Raw genomic sequence first — 25,670 nt, 5'->3', positions numbered from 1 at the left:
TAGGTATTAAGCATTTAACAAGAATGCTCTGGTGGTTTGTCGTCGCACTATTTCATGTTTCCAATTTTTATGCTGTAGGCCGATTAAACTTTTAAACACCGCCTGCTTAGAGATAAAAAAAAAAAAAAAAAAACTTCTGCACCATTTGATGAATATCGTTACCTAAAACTTTTTATTACCGGTAATGGAGTTTCGGGCTTGCTAGATGCCCACGTGTGATAGTGTTTGAACAATGTAGCGCTATTTGCGTGTTTCCTGATAGCAGGTATAATTTTACGCAGTTGTGCATTTACCCAGCCATAAGCAGCACGACCTGTAATTCGAACCTCTCCATGACGCTGTCCTTGCCGTTCTCTCTACAGGACTTGGGTGTTATAGCCGGGCCAAACTTCAAGGAGTTTTTATCGGCACTGGATCAGCGCTTTGACGGTAATTCTGCTCGTCTACAAGTATTCCCAGCCTGATCTTATAACTTTTCTAGGGCGGAATCGCTATACTTGTCCTGATGTCACATTTTAGCATCCGTATGAAAACTATGAAAACCATCAAGACAATGGGATGCCATTTTTATTAGAATTGAGCAGCTGTGCTCATGCTACAAATAACAATGAAAGCCGCGCCGTCTTCGGACTTTCGGCTATAGTCACGTGTTAACATCGGCGTCAGGTTACTTCTCGCGCAAACTGCGTACTGAGCCAATCAACTTTCTAACCTCATCTAACAAAATATTGACCACCCTCCTTGCCCTCTGGCTCAGCTGCGTCTGTCCGCAATCAGGCTACGTGTGAAGCTTCCACAAATGGGAGCACGTCCGCAGGAACAAATAATGCGTGCAGTGAAACCTTGATATAACACAGAAGATGCCACCCGAAAATTATTTCGTAAAAATGAGAACTTCGTAAAAAAGCAAACTATATTAAACGTGTCTTCGAATGTCATACTCATTCACGAGCAGAAAGAGATTTTACTCTTCCATGAGTGCTCCAAGAAATCGCAAGGTAGCCCTCCACTGAGACACCAGTACATGAATAAAATTAAGACTGCATAGCATTAAAACTAAGGTAAATATTATAAATTAAGAGTGTTAGCAGTAATGTCGCTATGGACGCTGCAATCCAACTTCTAAGTAGAATATAGTTAGCGTCTTCAATAAGGGGCTTGGTCAAATGTCGCGCCGCGCGGTGTTTGCCACAACACTTTGCTGCTTGTGTCTATGTAGTCAGGGACACGGTAGTCTAGAAATGGTCCCGGACACGCTAAACTCTCGTATATGCATAAACGGCGAAGGCGTTCCAACTCGCCTGTAGCTGCCATTTGTTTTAGAGCTTCGGTCATCCGTACGCTGCCGCAAACAGTTACGTCACTGTACTGTTGCCGCCTTTCGTTTTGTACTACGTCACGTCCGATCAAAATGACCTTTTTTCGGTCACCCGCTGCAATAGATGAGTGGCCCTGACGTTCGGCTGCTGAACGCAACGCCATCATGGCAATGATTCCCATCGCTTCCAGCCTCGTTGAAATGGGTCGCAAAATATTGTGGGCTCGCTAACGTGGCATTTTGATGGAATCCATTCGAGGTACATTCAATACAGCGTTTCCCATAATGCCATTTGCTACTTTGGATCCTCAACGCTTACTAGTCAGTCAACCGTTAACGAGGAAACATGAACGTTAATATGCACACTCAATGAAGGAGCAAATCTGAGAAACTGTAGCTGCATTGTCACCGGCAGTGCCGAAAGCCGTGTTTAGCCTTCAGCTGGCACTACCAAACAATAAGCATTCAGCATGCCAGGCTGGGTGCAAGAGATAAAATGGTAATTAAAAATGAAATTATGGGGTTTTACGTGCCAAAACTACAAGCTTGTTCTGAGGCACGCCATAGGGGGGGATTCCGGAAATTTGGACCACCTGGGGTTTATTAACTTGCACCTAAATCTGAGTACACGTGCGTGTCCGCATTTCGCCCCCCATCGAAATGCGGCCGCCGTGGCAGGGATTCGATCCAGCGGCCTCGTGCTTAGCAACCCAACACCATAGCCACTAAGCAACCATGGTGGTTCACATGAAGCGTGTCTTCGTATGAAAACATGCCAGCGGTTCCTGGCATACTATCTCGCTCACGCCTGCATTCTTTTCCACAACACTTCTTAAGGCGAAAGCCTTTCTAAGCTCAGGGTGAAGTTTGTGTCAGCAGACCTGACCGCCGGAGTGTCCGCAGCAGCATCATCACGCCATATGAAGACAGATTAAAGACAGATTAATGAATGAAAAAAATGATTCATAGGGACAGTCAGTGAACGATAATGCTATAATAGATTGGTAGAGGTTAATAACGACTAGTAATGAATAATAATGGCTACTAATGACTTGTAATGACTACTAATTATTTGGTATGATCAATATGTCAGTGACGGCTTGTAATGACTACAATTGATTGGAAATGATTAGAAACATCTAATAATGAGATGTAATGACTAAAATGACTAATAATCACTTATAATGACTACTTATGACTACAAAATGACCAATATGTGTAACGACAAATTGTAACGACTACAATTGATTAGAAATCCCTAAAATGCTTAGTAATGACTAGCAATGCATAATTATGACTGAAATGACTTGCAATGGCTACAATGACTAAGATGACCGGCATGTCTAACAACAGCTATTGATAACCGCAATTGTTTAGAAATCACTGAAAATGCTTAGTGATGACTAATAATGGCTGAAATGACTTGTAATGACTAGCAATGACTACGAAATAACCAATATGTCTAACGACAACTTGTGGCGGCTACAGTTAATTAGAAATGACTAAAAAGGCTTAGTAATTACCAGTAATGAATAATAATTACTGAAATAACTTTTAATGACCACTAATGACCAGAATATGACCAATATGTCTAACGACGGTTTGTAACGACCACAATTGATTACGGACGACTAAAATACTTAATAGTGAACAGTAATGACTAATAGTGACTCAAGTGACTTGTAATGAGTAATAATGACTATGAAATAACCAATATGTCTGACGACTACTTGTAACGACTACAATCTATTTAGAAATGACTAAAAATGCTTAGTAATGACCAGGAATGACGAATAATGACTGAGATAACTTGTAATAACCACTCATGCTTTTAATATGACCAACATGTCTAACGACGGCTTGTAATGACCACAATTGATTACAAATGACTAAGAGAAGGAGAAATGACAGACTAAGAGGCGCATGATAAGAGGAGGAAGAGTAGGCTTTCGCCATTAAAATAAATAAATAAATAATAATAAATAATTAACCTCGTAAGGGGGATCTTAAGAGACCCCGCAATTTTTAAGTATACGCAGTACGAGCTGGGCAATCGCGTGCAGCGCTCAGTTCACAATCTGCTGCCGAAAAGCATAGTTTCCGTTTTTCACGGTCGCTCGTGTTTTTTGTTGTAACGTCACAGACTGCACCGAGAAGGCTGCCACCACAGCGGAAAACGCTATAGCCAGCAACCCGCTACTGAAGTTTGCCTCAACCGCCGCAGAACGTACGTACATGTTAACGTGCAAAGGTTCTTCCGGCATCGCTTTGCCTTGCAAAAATTTGTTGCGGAATGTCATTGCAAAGGTATATTGTACAGAACTTCTATTCAATGTGAATTTTATTGCGTTTTCGTACAACGAGGATCTAAGTACCCTGCCGATGAAAGGTACATTTACTTCACATTCCGGAACAGCGTAATGTTCACGATGTCATAGCGGGAACGAGATTAAGCATGAGCTAAACCCGCTGCAGAGATACTGACTGGCAGGTCGACAGGGTTCCGGGCGTTATACGTTGTGCTTTTGCATACGGTTAACTCACGTCCATGCCAGCGCCGGTACGTACGTACTACCAAAGTAGGTTGCATTACGCGCGCAGTTTAGAACGCCGAAATAAAGCTAATTTAATGATGGGCCATGGAACCTGCGTGTGCTGTGTACGAATTATCCTTAGGCAAAACATATGGCGCACTAACCAAGAAGTGGCTCTGAACGCCAGTGTATGTGATTGAGTAGTACGACCACTTTTAACAAAATCCATCGGCTCTCATTGACTAGGACGGCGCAATGCTTCTGAGCGGCAGTCTTGAACGTAGCGGTGGTGACACCAAGCGTCATCTGTTTTGCAAGTGCCACTGTCGTACTTGCGCTTTTGTCGCCGTGAACAGTGAACTGTAAACATCGCAGGGTGTCGAACCGAACCCGAATCGAAAATCGTACTCGAACTGGTAATATAGTGAGTACTGAACCCGAACCGACGTTCTGAGACTGCGCCTGATCGCGAACCGAACCTGAACCGAAAAAGTAATGGTTACCGGTTTGGCATGAAATGGTTCAAGCATACAGGATGCAAACTGGTGCTAAATACATAAGCTATTCTTCGAAGTTAAACACTTTTCAGTCGGCGCACCTCACGAGAACATCGTTACGGCTCACGAGTCTTTTTATGATGAGAGAATGGGCACAGACGATAGGCGGCGGCGGAAGCATACACTAGGCACCAGAAAGAAGACCAAAATCATTAGCGACAAGCCTGACCCGTAAAAGTAGCGGACGATGGTCTGAATATTCTTTGCGCAAGTCCGCAGCTGCTGGAGAAGGGGAAAGTAAAAAAAAAAAAATTCGGCGACGATTACGATACTCCCTAACGCAAAATTTGAGCGCAGCTCTACACGTGTGTTCATTTTTCGATATACTGGATAGCAGGGATAATCGATCTCGTGCAGCCCGTTGCAAACGGAGCGAAGTGTGTCGTCACTGCACCGCTAATCTGGAGATCGCGACAGCCAGCGCGTGGATGAAGCGGGGGCGCGATTCACAGAAGCAGCCGCCGACAGACCTCCCAGACGACGCGCGCTACTCGGGCGCCATCTCGTAGACCCCACCGCCGCACTACGCTTTTATTCTCACGCTTTCCTCCTCACGCTTTCCTCATGTCCTCCTGCGCTTTCCGCCTCACGGTTCCGCTGGACTCTCCTCTCCGCTTTCCTCCTCGTACCTCCTCTCGCGCCGCTTTTGTTCATTCCCCGCTGCGCGCTGCGTTCGCTGTCATCCCTTGCTGTGCTAGTTCGCTCGGTTACGCCGGGCACGCCGACCCTCCGCGCAGGGACGGGCGCCTGAGAGCTGCCGTCCGAAATCCGGGCATTGTTCCGGGGCAGACAGCGATCCAGATGGCGCTTGTGGCAGTCAACGATAAACCGCACTTGCCATTACTTTTTGAAGGTTCTTGAATGGGGAAGAAAACACTGTCACCAGACCCCGCTTCTTAGTGCCAAAATTACTTCGGAAGTCGCACCGTCCGCCGTAAAGTCATGCACTCGCAGCTTCGAAGACCTAAATTCCTCGGAACTTACAAACAAAAGTGTACTTGCAGAATAGCAGAGCAAAAACTTTCTCCCGGTAGTGACGTCAGTGTGAAACACTGAGGCCCCCATGCCATTCACTGCAGATCTGCTACAGATCAATAAGCTCATCGAGACTACCAAGGAAGTGGCCTACAGTGCTGACGTTTCGGAGGTCCACAGAAGCATCCGCAATGCCTCGACATCCCTAGGTGACGCTCTGGCGGCTTGCTCCGGCTCCTGCGAGTCGATCAAGCCAAACCTCGAGGATATGAAGGCCAAGATGGAAGGGTTTCTCGCCAGTAGGGTGCGTACAGAGCTCATGTCCAGCTACTTGCGTACCAGAATAAAAAAAAAAAAGCGAAAAAAAGAAGCAGACCACACCGACGGTTTTTTTCTCACTCACCGTACAGGGTATCCCCCCACGATTTCTTTCTGACTCGCAAAAATTGTGAAAATTCCTAAAGCAGCGATTCCACAGCTTTTTCTTGAAACAAGGAGCTTCCAATTATTCCTCCTTTCCTTTCAGCGTTTTTCTGTTTATTTCATATTTAGAATCCTAACGATTTTTTTTTTACATGCCAGTTTATGTCAGCTAAGATTTCGTTTGGGAGCAAGAAGACAAAGTGACTAGCGCGCAGTATTAAACAGTCCGTTCTGACTAGTGCGTTTATTCCTCGAGTTTCTGACACCATCACAATGCACTCATGAACGTTCTTGCACGCCCTGAATTAACATGCTATTTGAATTTATTGTGCCATTCTACACCACTGAGGCATATTCAAGTAATGGGAGACAGATGGTTTATATTTATATATTTAATAATCAATCAATAGGTTATTTTCCATGCGCATGAAGAACCTTAAGGTCTGAGTGCTGGCGCAAGTGCATAAAAATAACTGCTCGGGAATATAAGTTAAAAAGCACTATGAATAAAAAGAACGAAAAAACGATATGCCGTTTATTTATTTATTTATATACCTTCAAGGCAATGTGGCATTATAGAGTGGAGTAGCAGTAGAAAACTTCGCAATAAATATACAAACGAAAATGAGTGAATCTCGTTATTACACGGCGTAATTGTTCCCAGTTATACAACGTTAGTTAAAGTTTCCCGACAATGCTTATTGTTGGGCATGGCTATAGTTTTTGCAGGAAGGTGGGCCCCATTATGGGATGTGGGCGCTGTAAGCAAACTGAAAAGGAAAGTGCTTAATCTTGCATGATGCACAGATTAATACACAAATGTGTGCAACTATGACACAACAACGCGAAGCTCGGAGAATAATAATGACAGCGAGGGAAGAAAAAATGTCGAGATTCACGAAAATAATCGTTGTGAAGACTCAGCTTCCGTGGACGGTGGAGCATTGGTGATTACTGGCAGGTATGCGGAAAGGGTCATGTCCTCTGTTGACCTTGTCCAGTCCAGCCAACGAGTAGCGGGAGATTGAACTCGAGAGCACTAGCCCTAATAGTCAGCTAGTGGCTCACATTAAGGGCTAAGACGGTCAGTAGAACCTAGACCAGTGACCCCGGCAACCAGCCAGCTCGTTTTCCATTTAATGAAGTTTTTCCTTCTGCTTGCATGCAATACAAAGCATGATGCGACTCAGGAGTTCGGGACAGGTGGAGATATCGTTAAGGAGCTGCAACAGAAACAGATCAGCGCGATTGCGTCGGCATCAAAGTACGGGCAAGGAGAATAACTTGTGCTAGTAAAGCGGGTGATGATTTATGCGCTTGAAAATTATGACTCTAGTCTTAGCAGCATTCATGGTTAGGTTATTATCTTCGTACCATTTAGAAAAAAGAAAACAGGTCAGTCTGCAGGATGCGACAGTCATCAACAGTGTGAATTTCCTTTAAAATCTTGATGTCATTGGTATGTAGAAGGAAAGAAGACTGAATAGTGCGGAGAAAGCATCAATATTGAAAATTAAGGAAATGGTCTTAAATACTGACCCTGGAGTGACGCTCCTAGTTGCCATGCAAAAAGAAGACGCTTAGACAACGGTTTGTACGTACCATGATCCATCGAGAAGATAACTGCGCAAGAGATGGGCAACTGAGGAGTGCTATTTTTCTACCGTGCGACTCGCTCTCAACGGGGAAAATGCGCATTTCCCGCTAGCGACACGAATTACCAAACTGCACAATTATTTATCGGCTATTCTCGACTTTGTTTCCTGAGCTGTACATGACGCGCAAAGTATTCAACGTACGGCTCATGCGAGAGCTTACGTTTGGCGCTTATTGACCACTGCTTGATTTCAGGCCGACGTTCCCCACCGCGCTAACGTTCTGAGCCGTAAGCTGACTTACGGTAACTTGTCTCGGCACCTCGCCCAGGTCAGTATGAGTACGACGTGATTATCTGTATGAGCGACAAAATTGACGGCAACCGAGCGTTTCTATCATCATAATGCGGTTAGCTGACTTCGCTGGCTTCAGCAGCTGTATGTCTGCCCAGCTGCCTGCCTACCTGCTTATCTATCTATCTATCTATCTATCTATCTATCTATCTATCTATCTATCTATCTATCTATCTATCTATCTATCTATCTATCTATCTATCTATCTATCTATCTATCTATCTATCTATCTATCTATCTATCTATCTGTCTGTCTGTCTGTCTGTCTGTCTGTCTGTCTGTCTGTCTGTCTGTCTGTCTGTCTGTCTGTCTGTCTGTCTGTCTGTCTGTCTGTCTGTCTGTCTGTCTGTCTGTCTGTCTGTCTGTCTGTCTGTCTGTCTGTCTGTCTGTCTGTCTGTCTGTCTGTCTGTCTGTCTGTCTGTCTGTCTGTCTGTCTGTCTGTCTGTCTGTCTGTCTGTCTGTCTGTCTGTCTGTCTGTCTGTCTGTCTGTCTGTCTGTCTGTCTGTCTGTCTGTCTGTCTGTCTGTCTGTCTGTCTGTCTGTCTGTCTGTCTGTCTGTCTGTCTGTCTGTCTGTCTGTCTGTCTGTCTGTCTGTCTGTCTGTCTGTCTGTCTGTCTGTCTGTCTGTCTGTCTGTCTGTCTGTCTGTCTGTCTGTCTGTCTGTCTGTCTGTCTGTCTGTCTGTCTGTCTGTCTATGTGTCTGTCTGTCTGTCTGTCTGTCTGTCTATGTGTCTGTCTGTCTGTCTGTCTGTCTGTCTGTCTGTCTGTCTGTCTGTCTGTCTGTCTGTCTGTCTGTCTGTCTGTCTGTCTGTCTGTCTGTCTGTCTATGTGTCTGTCTGTCTGTCTGTCTGATTCACGCTGCGCTTACCAGCGACCGAAGTTTATTGCTCGGGTCACTTAAGTATGTGCTGGCGGCTTCCTCGCCGAGCATACATGGGTCACTGGGTACGTACGCCAAAAGACAATGTTCGGCTAGCTTCTGGCTGACCTATAGTTGACAACTTGGGTAATTGCCACCGGAAATATGCCTCGACAGATACGTTACAATGCGTTGTGACATGTAAACATAGTCATCAAAATCGCTGCAAAGAATGAATTTCTCATCATCAAATTGCAACTGTACCACCACTTGAACACTAATCGCACAGACGTAGAAAAAAAAAACATATGCTCAAAGGAGGCGTTCTCTCTCACTGTACTTTTATTGGGATAAGAAATATATGGAAACTCGAGGCGCATTTCCGTTGCCGGTGGCAGTGGGGGCAATGCCGTGATGTTCTGTATAAAGTCCCAGTGCGATAACAGCGTGGCCGCGTTCCGTATTAATGCCTTCTTGACAGCAGGCCTGTGCGCTCTGTTTCTTGAAGGCGACATGCACGTAAATTCATTGTCAGGCCCGATGCGACGAAAGCGGTGGGGGGAAAATTATCGCGGCTCACTTGGGAGCGTCCCCATTAAATTCGTTGGCAGTCAGGCATGGTAGCATGACGTCACGGATCGAAGTGCACCGGGCTTGTGCCATCTAGGAGGCGTCAACTCTATGCTGCGTGTGCGAGAGAAAGCGTGCTTTAGTTAGCCGAGGGCGGTGGCTCCATCTCGTGTGTGCAAAAGGTAAAAGCGGGGTGGAAGCGCGCCGTCTTCGGTCGCGGGCAAGGCACCTGTAGGGAGGGAGGGAGGGGTGAGGGTGTTCTACACCAGCGGCGGCTGCGGCGGCTGAGAGTGGCCACGCGGGCTCTATCTTGAAAGCGACCTGCGATGGGACCGTCTAGGTGCGCCGAGGGCTCGTACATTTCGTGTGCACTATGTTCTCGCCGCTAGTTCGCGTTGGAGCTACAGCCAGCACGAAGGTTAATTCGCTCACTGCAGCTGCCGCACTTCCTTAATGCTGCTCTTTGACAGCGAGTGTCCGCGGTCATCGAGTCAGATACGTTCAGGTGTGCCTGCGCGCTTGTGCCCCCATGCTTATTAATGTAATTAATGAGCGGATGTGTAGTAATTAGGCGGTGGAATGCAGTGAGAGATTTATAAAAGCGGGTAAAACATGGGAGTTGTTCTTTTTTAGATCTGAAATAGGTAATGTAATGGACGTTGGCCGGTATTTCTTCTTCTTTTCTCCTACTCATTCTCATGGAGCTGAGGAAACCAGACAAGGCTAGTGTTCATCCCGGCTACTTCACGATGGCGTGGTTTTATACAGAGTGCGCTCATGTTCAATCAAAATATCCGAGACGAAACATATTCCGCATATCCGGCACTCTTTTGTGGTCGTATATGATATCACACTGTGTTCGTGCAACGATTAATGCTCATGTGGGTTATGTGGTGTGTCAGATTTTTACCATGATCAGCTCCATTTTCATAGCCGCCGTGGTTGCTTAGTGGCTATGGTGATGGACTGCTGAGCACGAGGTCGCGGGACCGAATCCCGGCCATGGCGGCCGCATTTCCATGGGGGCGAAATGTGAAAACACTCGTGTACTTAGATTCAGGTGCACGTTGATTAACCCCAGGTGGTCCAAATTTCCGGAGGCCCCCACTATGGCGTGCCTCATAAACAGAAATTGGATTTTGCGCCTAAAGCTCCACGATCTTTCTCCTTTTATTTATACGTCAACAGGACATTTTGCGGTGATGCAAGCGAGCATGAGGCCATTCGTAATCACGTAGTTCGCGTGGTGTAGCCACAATCGCATTCCCTCCCGCCAAAATGCATTGCCCATTTCGTTAGCATTACGGGTTTCTTTCCAGCGGAAACTACGTCGAACGTACTTTCGACGCATTTCGGGCCGCTCACAGTGTGTTGGCATTCTGTTTCATTTGAAGAGTTTTCAAGTTTTCTTATACCAAATAACACTTTTCAGATTCCAAGGCAGGAGAAAATAGGAAAGGATTTCAGGAAGCAAACAAAAGGTTAGTGCATCACACCTTCAGTAATTCTTGTTCTGAAATCGGTGTTAGAAAAAAAAAAATTGACCGTCCTGCGAATTATGTTAAATTTCCTGTAAACGACCTGGCATACACATTCAGCTGCCTTTTTTGCCATAAGGCGTTCATACACTTGCAAACTGGAAATTCGCTCAAAACGGTTCACACTATTCGAGAAAAAGCGTAAGGATGTAGGCACACATGTCTAGAGCTAGAAAGAGCGGTGCTACTTATTTTTTTAGTGAACGTTGCACGATGCTAGCGGACAACGAATCGCCACCAACGCAGCCATGGAGGCCTAGTATGTACCACATCTCCCATACCAGTGATATTTCTGCGGATCAATCAAAATGTGCCTTGTGCTTTCATTAGCTGCGATATGTGATGTCTTGGTTATGTCTGCACGTTATCCATATACTTCGCAAGAAAGGCTTTGTAAACTTTCTGTAGACTAACTGGGAATTACTTCTATGGCCGCCGAATAAGCTCTCCTTTTCCTCCTCGAAAACTAGAAGTTATTTTTCGCTCAGTCGACAAGGAAGCGGGATGAATGCTTATATTCGTGATTATCGCGGATATACCTAATCCGTCGCAAAGTGCTTCTCCTGGATGCCGGACCGTGAATTCAAAAGAAAATTCGAGATCCATAGCGTCACTACTGGATGCTATGGGGTCAATGGTGTTTGGTTTTAGCATTTCGCGTAAATGCTGGAGGGCCTTTTTTATGTTCTACCGAATTAGAAAACATCACCGTCGGTGGCTCCAAAGAATATGCCGATCATCCCAGGGATTTTCTTCCTTGTTCATATACCGCCCAGTGCATGTGTCTCGTAGCGTTTTTCTGCACAAATGTTGACATAATACTGGTGCATCGTGCATTGGGAAGAGTGCGAACCATAGAAGTTAAACTAAAGGAAATAAACGTTCACATTTTTGGGCCACGACAACGTACTGCCAAAAGTAAACACAGGGTGGCATATGGAAGAAGCTCTATAAATGTCAGAAGTAGATTGATTTTTTTTGTGATTAATCAGCATTCAAATCACTAGGAATGACAACAGCTTTATTGAAATTGAAGTTTCCCTGATGCATTGAATATTATATAAGCTCGCGCAGGAGAAATTAGATAAGAATGCACGTAGTGGCAACGCAGTCAACTTCTACGAAGATCCGTCGTTACCTGAGTGCTATCCTATGAAAGATCCTAATTACTGTTATCAGATCACTCGATTAGTTTGAGAACATAATTAACATAGTTTTGTTGCTTAGTGAAATCTGCGTTTTGATTTGACGTGGAGGTAATGTTTGCCTCATCGAGCAATGCAGTTCAAGGATGTCTTGTGCTACCTGCCACAGGCAGCTTTTTATTTCAATTCGATGCAACTGGTATACATAGACTTGGATCCTCGGAAAGGTGAACAACAGATCTCGGAGGAAATAGGATCCGACATAGGCTGATCTTGAAAAAGAGTCGGCATTCTGTATGCTGACCTAATAAAGTTTCTTTTTTTTTTTGCGAATATACAAAGCATGCCAAAGTCACCGACTGTGTTTTTAATGTTCGCCTCATTAGGGAGTTTTAGCGTGTCGGGTATGCCTGTTAAGGCCAGACGAACTGTGGTTTGCTGTACCGGTTGAGCGGAGGCAGAAACGTGAGTAGCCTGCACGGTGCAGCCAACTGCTGGGAGCTCAACCGCACAAACAAAGAGCTATCAGTGCAGTAATCAAGTGCATTCTACTTCGCTGATGGCGTAAATTTTTGGCAGTGGCGTAATCGGGAACATAATGACACCATTGTGTGTAGTTTACACCGGGGGCGAAGTAGAAGGAAATTGTTTAATGCAATTTTAGCTCTATGTTTGTCTGGTTGAGTTCTGTGCCACGAAGCGGCTGCACCGTGCAGGCCACTCATGTCGGCGCCTCCGCTCATCTGGTAAGCCGCCCAGTCAACTTGTGTTCACGGGAATACCGGACACGCTAAAGCTCTCTATTTACACCTAACGTGCAGAATCGAAGGCCAAGCTGCGCCAGTACGCTGCCCGCTTCGTCAAAAGCGTCGGTGAACTCAACGATTCCGTCAAGCGTTCGGTGGAGGAGGCCCAGAAAGCCGTCCTCAGCTTGGACAACATGCCTGACGATGTAGCAACAGGCCTGGGAATATACGGGATGGTGGTCACGGTCGTTGCTGTCGTCATCAGCATCATAGTGGCACTGTACCTGTTAGGTGAGCGAGACAAGCACAATGCGAGCAGCACGTGATTCATTCTTTAAAAGGGCGCAGTCTCGAGCTTCCGTAACAAAGTTGCACTGAAATTTGCGTGATAGGTTTTTAGAAGAATAGTTTGCTCGGTGATTGCGTTAATGAAAGTGGAGTTATAGGATCTGTAGATTCATGGACTGTTTTGCCTCTTTGAAGCTATCTTATTTCACCAACACGAAACGTTGCCTTCTGACAACAGTAGATTCTACGCTTGTGTGCTCCATGATCCACAGTGTTCAATATTAATGTTTTTTTGGTACAGTCTCCAAAAAATAGATTCCGGACAAGAAAAATAAAAGACAAGTGGTCATGAGACAACAGGATGTGTGTAAGTGTTGGATAGACTATGTAAGAACACCTATCCGGGCTTTTGATATGCAGGCAAGGTATGCTTCTCCACAAGTGTTACAGGAACCCCGTTATCCGAGGGCAAAGTTACTTGCAGTTGATTTAGAACTCCGGGATTATCGTTAATGACTGACGTTTGGTTTTCAGAGAAACCGCATATGACTCATCACGCAAGAAGTACGTGCAACATGAATGAACGATGTCAAACAGGTTATGAATAACTTGAGAGAAAAATTGGCCATCAGGTAGTGCACGCGTTGTAATCTAACCGACTCGTACTCTTCTTTGCTATATTTTGCATGAAATAACGTGCTGATGACGTATGAGCTGCGTTGCGAAATAACAAAGCGAGAAAGTCCGCGAAATATGAAAAAGAAATGTCTCTACGCATGTTACTGCGTACGGGATAGCAGCCTCATGAGAGCCTCTGGGGAAATCGAGCTAGTCATCAATTGTTGGGCCTAGCCGCGACCACAACCTCGTCAACGATGCCTCAACAGATCCCTGCGTTTATTGCATATTAGCGTCACAGAAACGCGCTGCTCTGAGCCGCGAAAATCACGAGCGCGGTTTGCTTTGATGGTGAATTGATGGTGGTGCTGTTTCTCGCATTTGGATGGGGGCGAAATGCGAAAACACCCGTAGATATAGGTGCACGTTAAAGAAACCCAGGTGGTTCCTCCACTACGGCGTGCCTCATAATCATAAAGTGGTTTTGGCACGTAAAACCTGATAATATATTATGGTGGTGCTATCCCGGGCGAATGGGTGCGTATTCGCGCGATATTCATATTACCCGGTCTTTCTCGCTTCGCCAAAAAAGTACGCAATGTGTGTCTTTCTGACATGAAAGTTTGGCGTCTTTTACAATATTTTAGAGCTCCCTAATTGGCATCTTGACAATTAGAATAGGGAGAAGAGACTTCGATAATTACTTTTAAATAAATAGCTGGACGTCAGTTGAATAAAAAAAGATAAACCCGGTGGTTTCTCAACCGGGCTCTGAAACGCATGCTCCTGGTCTTACGCGTGTAGGATAGTCCGTCTATTTGAAAAGTTTGGTGCATGATAGCTGCCATAAATTGTATTATCAACGAGGTACACAGAACCATCCAACCAACCACCTGGATTGGGTGGATCGCTGACCGGGTGCGACATTTAAGCCGCTGCTCTGGAATCCCTTGATTAGCCTTTTTTTCTCTCTACAAAACAAAATTGTGGTGTTTCACATGCCAAAGCCACAGTACGATTCTGAGGCCTTCCGTAGCGGAGACTATTAAGACCACCTCTGGCACTAAATTGTCCACGTAAATCGAAGTGGACGAGCCTTCTCGCCTTTCGCCCCCGTCGAAATGCGGCCTCCGCTGCCGCGATTGCTGCAGCTATCTCGAGCTGAGGAGCGATGCACACGCAAAAGACGTTTGTGAGAAAAATAGCGAATAGGGAAACAATGAAATAGTGAATAGTGAAACACAAATGAAACAACACAATATTCAAACGCTACAACTGCGCAGTAAAATACGACTGAAATGTCTTTTCTTGCTTAAAAACAACTGTTTGTCCCTCCACCCACAGGCTTATGTTAAACCACTTACAGCGCGCCGAACACGGCATCGTAGCGCTGATTATTTTACACCTCACAATGCCCGAAGTAACTTTTTAAAGTTTTCCTTCTTCCCGCGCGCTGCAACAGATTGGAACAGCCTGCCATTATCACAACTGATAAACACCGATTCTATTGATCGCTTGTCTTTAATACTAAGGGTATTGCCATGTCTGCAAGCCTTGTTACTGTTTCCTTTTTCTTTTCTTTTACACGTGAATTTTGTTTGATACTTTTCACATCTTCCTTATTCTATTATTTGCAGTATTTTGCAATGGTCGCTCGTCCAACTTCTGGTACTTGTTCTTTTTCCCCTCTCTCGATAGTGGTTGCAAGTGCTCATATATGCGTGTGATACTGTTCTAATGTTTGTCAAGTTGTCTTCCTTCGGTGTACCTTCTCTTAATATTATTAGTCGTCACTTTCATTTTTCTTTTCTTTTGATATTTCCATATGTTGCATTGGTTTTGTATTTTCTTTTCATGTGTTATGTATATATATATATATATATATATATATATATATATATATATATATATATATATATATATATATATATATATATGTACGTGCATATATAAATATGTATGTATTCTGCCCCTCCTGCTTGGGGCCCCATTTGGGCCTGCAGTATTGTATAAATAAATGAATAAATAAATAAATAAATAAGTAAATAAATAAATAAATAAATAAATAAAGGCGCATGATAAATGGGAACAGATAATTGGGATAAAGTCTTTATGTGATACACATGTCTGTGCCCCTCGCAAATTTCTTTACTGTGGACATTTTTAGGCCGTCTATATAGGCACAGCTGGACTCGCAGACAAAATAGAAAGTCTATTGCCAGAGAGCCTCGAGACCATTTAGTTTTCTCTGACGTATGCCCACAACGCTCCGCTAAGCAACTTCCTGAGATCGCTATGATTCGTGAGTACCAAACAAAAGATGTATTCGCAGTGATTTCTATAGAGGGTCCACAGCTTTGATATAAGCAAAAGAACGAGCATTGAAAGAGTTGCAAAGGATTTCATGGCAATTTTATACAAATTTTATATATTTTCAGAACGTGAAGCCGGCTTGTTCGGCAGGTTATGAACGTGTTCTTTGTTTATACTGTTTATTTAAGATCCCAACCATTGACATGCACCCCTGCATATGCTATTGAGCAATCCTTGTTATTATTATTTGGTCTCTTCGGAATACTTTTATCAAGGCAGCCTAGAGCATGCATCAGTCACGCCTACAAATATCCACGAAGAACGCACCGCTACTGATCTGCTAACGCAGACCACACAGCAGCCATTGCATGGACCCCTAAAAGAAACGAAAGTCTATAGACATTCTAGACACTGTTTATAGGCAGGCTATTGAAAAAAAAAAAAAAAACTAACATGGAGGCTATGTTTGTATGACCTTGTGTTGGTCTTTATTTTTCGTCAAAGAGTTTGTTATCAACAGTTTCTTGCAAACGTTCGACAAATTTATAAGGACGCCAACTCCGTGGGTAGAAAAGCGCGGACTGGTGAAATTACGGTGGTGGCAAGTACGTAGGCTGCACCTGTTTGCGAAAATTCGACATTCTGTTAACTTCTGGTAGAGCTTCGGCTTTTCACCCTCCGAAGAGCTTTTTTTTTTCCCGGACCTCGCAGTAAAGTCGAACAAGGAGGATGAGACCAATATAAACTTACTACCTTAAGATCCAGTGAAGTCTACTCGCTTCTTCGAATAATACCCGGTAGATGTCTGAAAACAGCTTACAATCATTTGTGCCAGGAAACCATCAAGACTAACAATGTTTAGGTGAACGGAAATTTAATTTTTTCTTTTGCGTTTTCTTTTCGGCCGGTCGCCAGGCAACCAGTGCTCCATGTGGCGCGCCCCGAGGGGCTGGTGCAGTTTCAATGCGGCGAGCTGGGCGATGACTGTGGCGGCCTTCGCGTTCATCCTCTTCTTCCCGCTCTTCGTGATCGTCTCGACGCTGGGCATGGCCACGGGCATGGCCGCCGACCGCAGATTGTGCGTTCCCGCACAGGACCTCGGCGCGCCTGGTTCGCGCTCCTTCGTCGAGTTTGTGGCAAGCAGGCTCGGGAGCAAGGTGGGTTTGGCCGACGAACGTCGAAGTCAGTGTGCCTGTGCATACATTTACCGTATAAATTTTTGAATCAATGTTCTGTATTATTTTTACAGCGAAGCTGTTAGCATTTAGTTGGTGGGAATTTTTTGTGTCCCTCGGCAAAAAAAAAATTAAAAAAAATGAACCGGCAAAAGTGCATATCACAATTCGTATCAGACATACAACACGTAGCGCAGCATTCATCCCAACAAGGAAAAGCAGAAAACAAGCATCAAAACCGCATGGTCGATGATAAGGTGCCTGTGAACGATGCGTGGCACGTCCCTTCTCGCCGCCTATGTTTCCCGGTAGATTTTACGGTTGCGTAAGCTGCTCTGGTGGAAAAGGGGCAACAGCAGCATACGAATCAGTGAGTGAGGTCACCAAACTTCACATACAAAAGTGAGACCTGCCTAGCAACTCATGCAGCTCATTGGAAGACCACTATAGCTGGACCACGCTGCTCTTTGGGGCCTCCCGAAGAGCAGTGTCAATACGATGAACATCGAAGAGTGGAAAATCGTAATGCTCAACAACGGTGTTGCGCTAAGACTAGGCAGGGCAATAAAACATTTCTTATTCCCGTGGACGCCATTTGAGTGGTTTTCTAACATCTTCGCTGGCCATCCACTATTTCAGGGTCGGGATGGCGAGTCAATTCTTTTCTTTATATTATACACTCACCACACGAGGTTTATGCTGTCACATAGTCACTCCGTACACAATTTTTGAGTGACTCCAGCCCCTGCTCTATCGTCGCGAGACACTCAGTCAGTGAAGCTCACAAGGAAGCGACAAAGTGAAGGCAATCATATGTCGCGATATGTGGCACACAGATCCATACGCTGCAAATCGGACAATTTGAATGACAAATCTGGGCTTCTAGTCCCTGTGGTGTCTCTATAGAGTTCAACGACTCGTGGCCTTATATATTTATTGCAAGCAACAGCGCAAATAAAAGCAGAAATGTTTACAAAAGAGTCACAGGACACATTCGTAACATTGAAGTATGGTTTTATTCGAGACAAGTTGGGAATGGTATATACGAAGAAATGTTGAAAGTAGAATAGATGTTGTGAGCCCGTGAAATCACTTTGAAGAACGATGACAGCTTTATTTCGAGACAGATAAGGAACCGATACTCACGCACTTTGAGGTATTTCATATTTGCCGCTTCTGTAATCTACCACGCTTTATTATCTTTTAACCAGAAGGGTGTTAAGGGGTCAGATTTTTGTTGGCGACTACCATAAGAAGCCAACAGATAATAGAAACAAGGGAAGCATGGAGGAAATCATTTGTAGTTTTTAATTCTATTGTGTGACTGCTAAGCCAAATGAAAATGAATGCTAACGAAAAAAAACAACTTCGTAACTTTGAAGTATGGTTTTATTCGAGATAAGTTGGGAATGGTATATACGAAGAAATGTTGAAAGTAGAATAGATGTTGTGAGCCCGTGAAATCACTTTGAAGAACGATGACAACTTTATTTTGAGACAGATAAGGAACCGATACTCACGCACTTTGAGGTATTTCATATTTGCCGCTTCTGTAATCTACCACGCTTTATTATCTTTTAACCAGAAGGGTGTTAAGGGGTCAGATTTTTGTTAGCGACTACCATATGAAGCCAACAGATAACAGAGACAAGGGAAGCATAGAGAAAATCATTTGTAGTTTTTAATTATATTGTATGACTGCTAAGCCAAATGAAAATGAATGATGACGAAAAAAAAGAACAAGTTGCTGGTAATGGGCACTAAGTGCTGGACGGCAAGAGTGTGTTTTTTTTACGAGAAAATACCACCGCAGAATAAGCGGCTGATGTTCACACATGTTGGCTGCGTGGGTTTATCGATAGAAAGGTAAACAGTGTATAGAATGGCAATGTGGTTTTAGTCTGAAAGTGATGGATACGCGATGAACAGAAAGTGCCAAGTTTACGAACACTAGGCATGCCGTCGTATGTTCTGGTCGACAGATGCGCCTTATCCACCCTATGAACTTGTAGTCTGAACACATCCTCGATTTATCTCTCCACGAATTCCAATCACCTACTATAATAATGCGCACTTGTCATTAATGCTGATATACATCGAGTTTGAAATGTCCTACAGTGGTAGAAAAAAAAAAGGCTGTCTAATTGTAGCCCGTGGTTTCGGGGAGGAGATTGTCTTCGTCCCTGATTAACGTCTCTTCGTCGTGAACAGTCATGGATGCGTGCTCAAGTTTGCTCACATCACCTCAACCAATTTCCTAGGCTAAGACGTTTAACCGTGAACAAAAATGTTCATCAATTATGCAGGAATCGATTTGATCGTACGCAGATTTGATCGTGCGCAAAAGGAAAACGAGCCAAGCGCAGATTTTGTCAGAAATACATTTTCCTCAATTTGTGCGCATACCTGGGCCCAACAGTGGTCTAAGATGCGCAATCTCAACCCTAGCGACTATATCGTAGTAATGACTTACAACGAACTTCTCGTGCACCATGCCTTTGTTTTTTTTTTCCTTCCCAGGAGGCAGACCACGGCTCCGCGGCCTTACATGAAGACGAGACAGAAAGTAAGTTCCTCTTGTGAGTGTACAGTAACTCCGCTAGACTTTACGGACGTGAACTCGATGGTCCTCCTTCACTGTTCCGAATTGAACAAAGTGGTACCCCTGGAGTGAAGAATGCAGAGCTACAATAACGCTCGGCGGTTGTTTTGGCAAAACCGTGCTCGAGAATTGCGGCTTCGCCTGTGAGTTTTTACGGAGGGGCCGAAAGCGGCTGCGAAGAAAAATTGTGCTACGGTATAACCGTGACTTATGAATTCAAGTGTACCAGAGAAGTGGAAGAATTCCCAAATTATGCTAATCCACAAGAAGGGCTACGTTAAAGAATTGAAATATTATGGGCCCATTAGCTTGCTTTCAGTATTGTATAAAATCCTCACCAAGATAATTGCCTATGGAATAAGGGCAACACTTCAGTCAACCAAGAGAACAGGCTCGCTTCATGAAGGGATATTCTACAATGGATAACATCCATGTCATCGATCAGGCAATCAAGAAATCTGCAGAGTACAATCAACCTTACTATGTGGCTTTCATAGATTATGAAAAGGCATTTGATTCGGTAGAGATATTAGCAGTAATGGACGCATTACGTTATTAAGGAGTATAGGAGGCACACGCGAATATCTTGTCAAATACCTACAAAGTTTCCGCAGCTACCTTGGTTCTCCACAAGTAGGAAGATACCTATAAAGAAAGGGGTCAGGGAAGGAGACTCAATCTCTCCAATGCTATTCACTGCATGCTTAGAAGTATTCAGGCTATTAAACTAGGAAGGCTTAGGAGTGAGGACCAACGGCTAATATGAGGGAAACCTTCGCTTCGCAGGTGACATTGTCCTGCTCAGCAACACTTAGTATGAACTGCAACGAATGATTGATGACCATAACAGTGAAAGTAAAATTGGGATCGAAGATTAATATGAACGGCTAATAGCCTGGAAAAAAATCTAGAATTCGGGAATGGCAATCACTCTATTCTGTGATCGAGTACGTTTATCTAGGCCAATTACTCACAGGGGAACCTGATCAAGAGAAGACAACTTACAGAAAAATAAAAATGCGTTGAAGTACATACGGCAGGCGTAGCGAGATCCTGACTTGGAGCTTACAACTATATTTGAAAAGAAAGGTGCACAATCAATGCATTCTACCGGTGCTAACCTATGGCGCAAAAACTGGGAGGTTCATAAAGAAGCTCGAGAAATCAAGGACCGGCGCAAAGAGCGATGGAACGAAAAATGTTAGGCGTAACGTTAAGACACAGGAAGAGAGCGCTGCGGATCAGAGAGAAAACGGCGTTAACCGATAGTCTAATTGACACTAAGAAAAAAGAGATGGGCAGGCCATGTAACGCGTAGGATGGATAACCAGTGGACCATTAGAGTTACAGAATCAACTAAGAGAAGGGAAGGGCCCTCGAGGACGGCAGAAAGCTAGGTGGGGTGATGAAATTAGGAAATTTGCAGGCGCAAGTTGGAATCGGATGGCGCAGGACAGGGGTAACTGGAGAGCGCAAGAAGAGGCCTTCGTTCTGCTGTGAACATAAAAATGAGGATGATGATGATTACTGGGGTGTGCTATTGAGGCGCACCATTACAGTCGAGCCGAAGTGCGGAGCTGCAATTCGCTGTTTTAAGTGGATGTGAAATGGGGACATATGAAACGTTTTATGATAAGCACAAGGTTTCTTGGTACGTTTAATGATAATGGCTAAAGCGGCACTGCAGCGCAACAGCCGTGACACCAACAACTCATTCATCATGCTTCGGGAATTTACGATGATGTTTCACTTTGGGCAAGCGACGACCGCTCTACTTGGGCATGACATGAACCGTGCCGATGACACAGTTTTGGCAGGCGTCAATTGTTTTCTTGTGCATGTAAATCAAGGTCCACAGAGCGTTGTTCGTCATATTTACTTATTCAAATGCCCGCTAGAATTCGAACCCTAGACCTAATACTCGGCAGTTGCATGCCGCGAATTCTGAGCCACCGCAGCGCGGGAGCTGCGAAGAGACGTCTCTCATTATTTGCTGATCTAGGTAAATGGGAACAACTCGCACAGCAAAGACAACTAACATGTAAAGTTGATATCTGATGCCGTTCAAGTTTGTGCCTGCGGGGAATCTACCCTATACTTGAAAGTCACCACTACATCCAGTGCCGCTTTTTCCACCGCACCATCTTCTACCCAAATGTTTCTCTATATTCAAGTTGAGCTCTGCTATACGACCCGCTATGTACCATGCATGTCTCTGTATGCTGCGTCCGCTTGAAACCCCTTAAACTTCGCAAAGTAGCGCCACACATTGAAGAAAGCCGTCTCCTCCTCGCGCGCTCACGCCGAGGCCGACGCCGCGGCGCTATTGGCCTAATAGCATCACATGGGACCTCGTGCCGGGCTTCAGCGCCATTTTCGCTCGAGAAGCATCTACGGAGTCGCGAGGAGCGCATGTTGGCACCGTTGCTACGCTCGAGCGGTGTAGGCGGCGCTACGGTCGAGGATGGAGCGTGAAAGAGAGGAGGAACGAGAAGTAGTTTAAGCGGAGAAGGAGAGTGTCGCTGCTTTACGAAGTTTAGGGGTTTTACGCCCGCTGCATTGACGCCGGCGTCCAACGGCACATGCGGCCCCGCAGTTCATAAGCCGCCGGGGCAATGTAGGCGGCTGTGCTGGCTTTTCCAAGCTGTACAGTCGAAACCGGCGCCGCCGATAAACGTTGCTGACGTCTCGCGAGAACGGCTGTAGAATTTCTTTGGCAGCTTTTGCCATTAGAAAGAAAATGAGTTTTTGACTTCTGGAATCCGAATTACATTATGGATAAATCTGGCGCCTTTCATTCTACCAGCGCACGCCTTGCGCATCGCCAGCAGACAACGGCGGGGAGGCGGCGCCTCCTCCAAGCCGCGCCATGTTGTGGCAAGCTCCGGAAGCCCTTCCAGTCGGCGAAGAAGAGCGACCGTGGCATCGTCGAAGCGCCGACACGGGGCGAAGCACCCGGCGAGCGGTCACGGATTCGCGCGTAAGACGGCCGGACCCTTCGAGTCGCTGGAGCGGCGGGAGTCCAGAAGTGCACCGCAGGCGAGGACACGACGCAGGCGAAGGCAGCAACGTGACGGCGACATTGGAGGCTTTGAACCTCCCGCCGATCTTCCCTCCGCGCTCCAGAAAGAATTCACGCCGAAAGCGGTGAAGGGCATGCTGGAGCGTTTCGCGCAGTGTTCGCGCTCCAAACTGCCCTTGGTGAAGCTTTTGGGCAAGGACATGGTTACAAACCTGGCAAAGGTCATCTTGGGCAAAAAAAGTCCATGGCTGGGGCTCGTGGAAGACACGGCTGGCGCCCCAAAGTTGGAAGCCCTGGACAAATTGGGCAGCCAATGGGCGGGGCTCAACGTCGGCAAGGATGTGAAGAAAGAGCTCAAACTCATCGCCGAGGAACCTATCGACGCGACGCTTTTCCAGAATATTTCGACCGCGGTGAGTGGCAGAAACGAATGACATCAATGTGACGTCATTGTCTTTTGTATGCCTCACGTGCGTGGGTCCCTACCGTGCTGCGAAATCGGCTTTACAAATGGAGAGTTTGGATTTCGGTTCGTTCACTAGTGCAAGAAACGATGCTGTTAAATTAATGTTAAGGCCCAGGCTATGCTAGACACCTTAGTTGGGAGCCACTTCGCGTCATGGTCCTATCAGAATGCGGCCAATGCGGCTGACATTCGAACTTGGAGCATTGCGACGCACAACCGCAAGTCTTGTGTGACGCAGTAGGAACACCGTAAAGATACAAGGTGCCAAATGAGCTGCGTCTTTTGTGGCGATGGTTAATTTACAGGTGCCGCATAAACAGTTGGAATTATAACGCGTGCTGTTAAGGTGCTAGCATTCATCGGGTATTTCATGCACTTTCTGCCGGGCTATATATCTGTTTGTATGCTTTGTATGCTTTGTATCTAACCGTTTTCCCGCCTACCTATTGGTCACTCGGTAGACGGAGGTCGAATGGGTAGCGCATCGGGCTGCAGTGCTGAGATAACAGGGTTCGAAACCGACCACCGGATCAACTTGGGTCACAATGTGGTAATGTGTACCTACGTGCCGTTCTGTAACGAGCCTTTCATGCGATAGGTCACTATAGACGCGGGACTAGGTAAGTAGCTACCGCTGTTCGATGACTCTTTGACGCCGACTTGGAATAGTGTGTGTTCCGCTCGGTCTGTGCTGGTCTCCAATGAACCTCTTTGATGCCGACTTGGGTCACTGGGCCTGTCCCAGCAGGTGTGTGGCGCTCTTCAACGAACAACCTAGACGCCAACTTGAGTAAATCAGGTGACTTTATAACCCACGTCACAGTGGTTTCTCAATGACGGCAACCATGCGCTTTAGCAGACTGCACCACAATTTCACTGGATATGTTCCGCTCTTCAACGAACCTACCGCTAACGGGTCACTGAGTATGTGCCCCGGAGTGTATGGCAACTCGGAGAACAATTATCAGCGCTCGGAGGCGCCGATACACCATGATTCTTGTCGCAGTGCCTCGGCAGGGCCACTAGCAGTTACACTTCTCGGCAGTCACTAGTTGGCGCAGCATTTCCAGAAAAAAAATTGGAGGACGCTTAAGCTTCGCCTTCAAGAGGGGAACGCGATAACGTTATCGCACCCCGTAATATATATATATATATATATATATATATATAATATAATATATAATCGGCTATATCTACTTGCAAAGTACTCTGCCGTGGCACGTCCTACGTCAGAGTATCTTGAGATTCAAGCACTCACTCAGCCGAGTTTTCGGGCATCCTCAAGTCACACTTGAAGATCCTGCTGAATCTCGATACTTAGTAAGGTTCACCTTTGGTGCCTTCAGAATGAACTTTCATGATCCGTAAATAATTAGCTAGAGCCCGGTGAACATTTTGAGGATGCACGACGCCACCTTAAGCTGGTGTGGCAACTCTCGCTTTTGCGTCATTTCCGGCTTACAAAACTGCAGCTCATGTAACCGTAACGTTTACCGGGGAACGCTGGCTGCGAACGCAATGCACGAAGGTCATCTTTCTGGTAGAGACGTGGCCAGTTTCTTGTGTCGATCTCCTGCTATTACTTCGCGCATTTAATCTTTCAGTCTGAGTGGGCTGCCGTTCTTAAAATTCCGAGGAATAACTTTCGAGAATAAAACACAAGGTATGAACAACTTTTGGGGTATAAGAGTGGTTGAGTGGGCGTGGTTCGGAATTATGTCCGAAACTCTTTTTGCCGAAGCGATGTCTTACGCCGGACGGTAGACGCCGACGTCGACGCCGGGTAATGTGCGACACGGGACGCTTAACGCTTTCGCGTTAAAATTTCCTGTCGATGCTGAGAAGGACTTGGTATTGCAGTAGCGCAATGTATTGAGCTGTAATTCTAATAATTACTTATAATTACTTATAAAGAGAGCAATTTCTATCTGGCGTATTATTAAATCAACTGCATAATCCCTTCGTTATCATGGCTAATGTTTATATACCAATCGGTTATATATGTCATTATGGTTATTAATCTTCGTTAGCCTCATTTTAAGTTACTTCTGCTGGCATAAAGTTTCCAAATCACCGCCTTTCTTTCTTTAATTGCGTGCCTCATTGCCCTTTGACAAAGCATATATTGGGTGGTTCCTTTGGTTTGTTTCAACACGCCGTGGTGGGGACTTTGTCGTTGCTCTGCTAAGTCTGAATGTGTGGGATGAAATCCCGGTAGGGGCGGCTGCATTTGAGATGAACGCGAGCTGCAAGAACGCCCGTGTAACGTGCATTGGGTTCATGCTAAATAAACCCAGGAGATCGAAATTAACCCTGGGAACCCTGGGAGTCCAAGAACCTAATTCAGTTTTGTTTGTTTCACTTTTCCTTCGTGCAGGCTCGTAGAGCTAAGAGTGACTTCGCAAATCTCGAAAATACGAAAGCCGATGCACAGGGGTACCTCTCCAAGGCAGGAACGGTAAGCTCGCCAATTCCGGTCGTTACTTCCAGTGTCATGAATTGGCATTCGTTGAACGCGGCAATAGCGCTCCGCCGAGATATCTCGTATGACGTTTCAACTTCTGTTAAGCAATT

At 45.4% G+C, this 25,670-nt stretch overlaps 1 protein-coding gene across 1 annotated transcript in view; it reads left to right on the top strand.

The window, feature by feature from the left end:
• The window catches only part of LOC129384329 (uncharacterized), a 73,116-nt gene that overhangs the window by 35,798 nt on the left and 11,648 nt on the right, over positions 1 to 25,670 (top strand). Inside the window, exons 7-16 of the mRNA XM_072284120.1 lie at positions 363 to 429; positions 3,462 to 3,545; positions 5,489 to 5,688; positions 7,659 to 7,733; positions 10,616 to 10,664; positions 12,688 to 12,903; positions 16,747 to 16,988; positions 19,527 to 19,572; positions 22,415 to 23,043; positions 25,474 to 25,554. Coding sequence (XP_072140221.1) covers positions 363 to 429; positions 3,462 to 3,545; positions 5,489 to 5,688; positions 7,659 to 7,733; positions 10,616 to 10,664; positions 12,688 to 12,903; positions 16,747 to 16,988; positions 19,527 to 19,572; positions 22,415 to 23,043; positions 25,474 to 25,554 — 1,689 coding nt within the window. The remainder of the gene's footprint in view (positions 1 to 362; positions 430 to 3,461; positions 3,546 to 5,488; positions 5,689 to 7,658; positions 7,734 to 10,615; positions 10,665 to 12,687; positions 12,904 to 16,746; positions 16,989 to 19,526; positions 19,573 to 22,414; positions 23,044 to 25,473; positions 25,555 to 25,670) is intronic.

Source organism: Dermacentor andersoni, chromosome 8 (genome assembly GCF_023375885.2).
Source record: "Dermacentor andersoni chromosome 8, qqDerAnde1_hic_scaffold, whole genome shotgun sequence".
Lineage (NCBI taxonomy): Eukaryota > Metazoa > Arthropoda > Arachnida > Ixodida > Ixodidae > Dermacentor > Dermacentor andersoni.
This window is presented reverse-complemented; position numbering and strand designations above follow the sequence as displayed.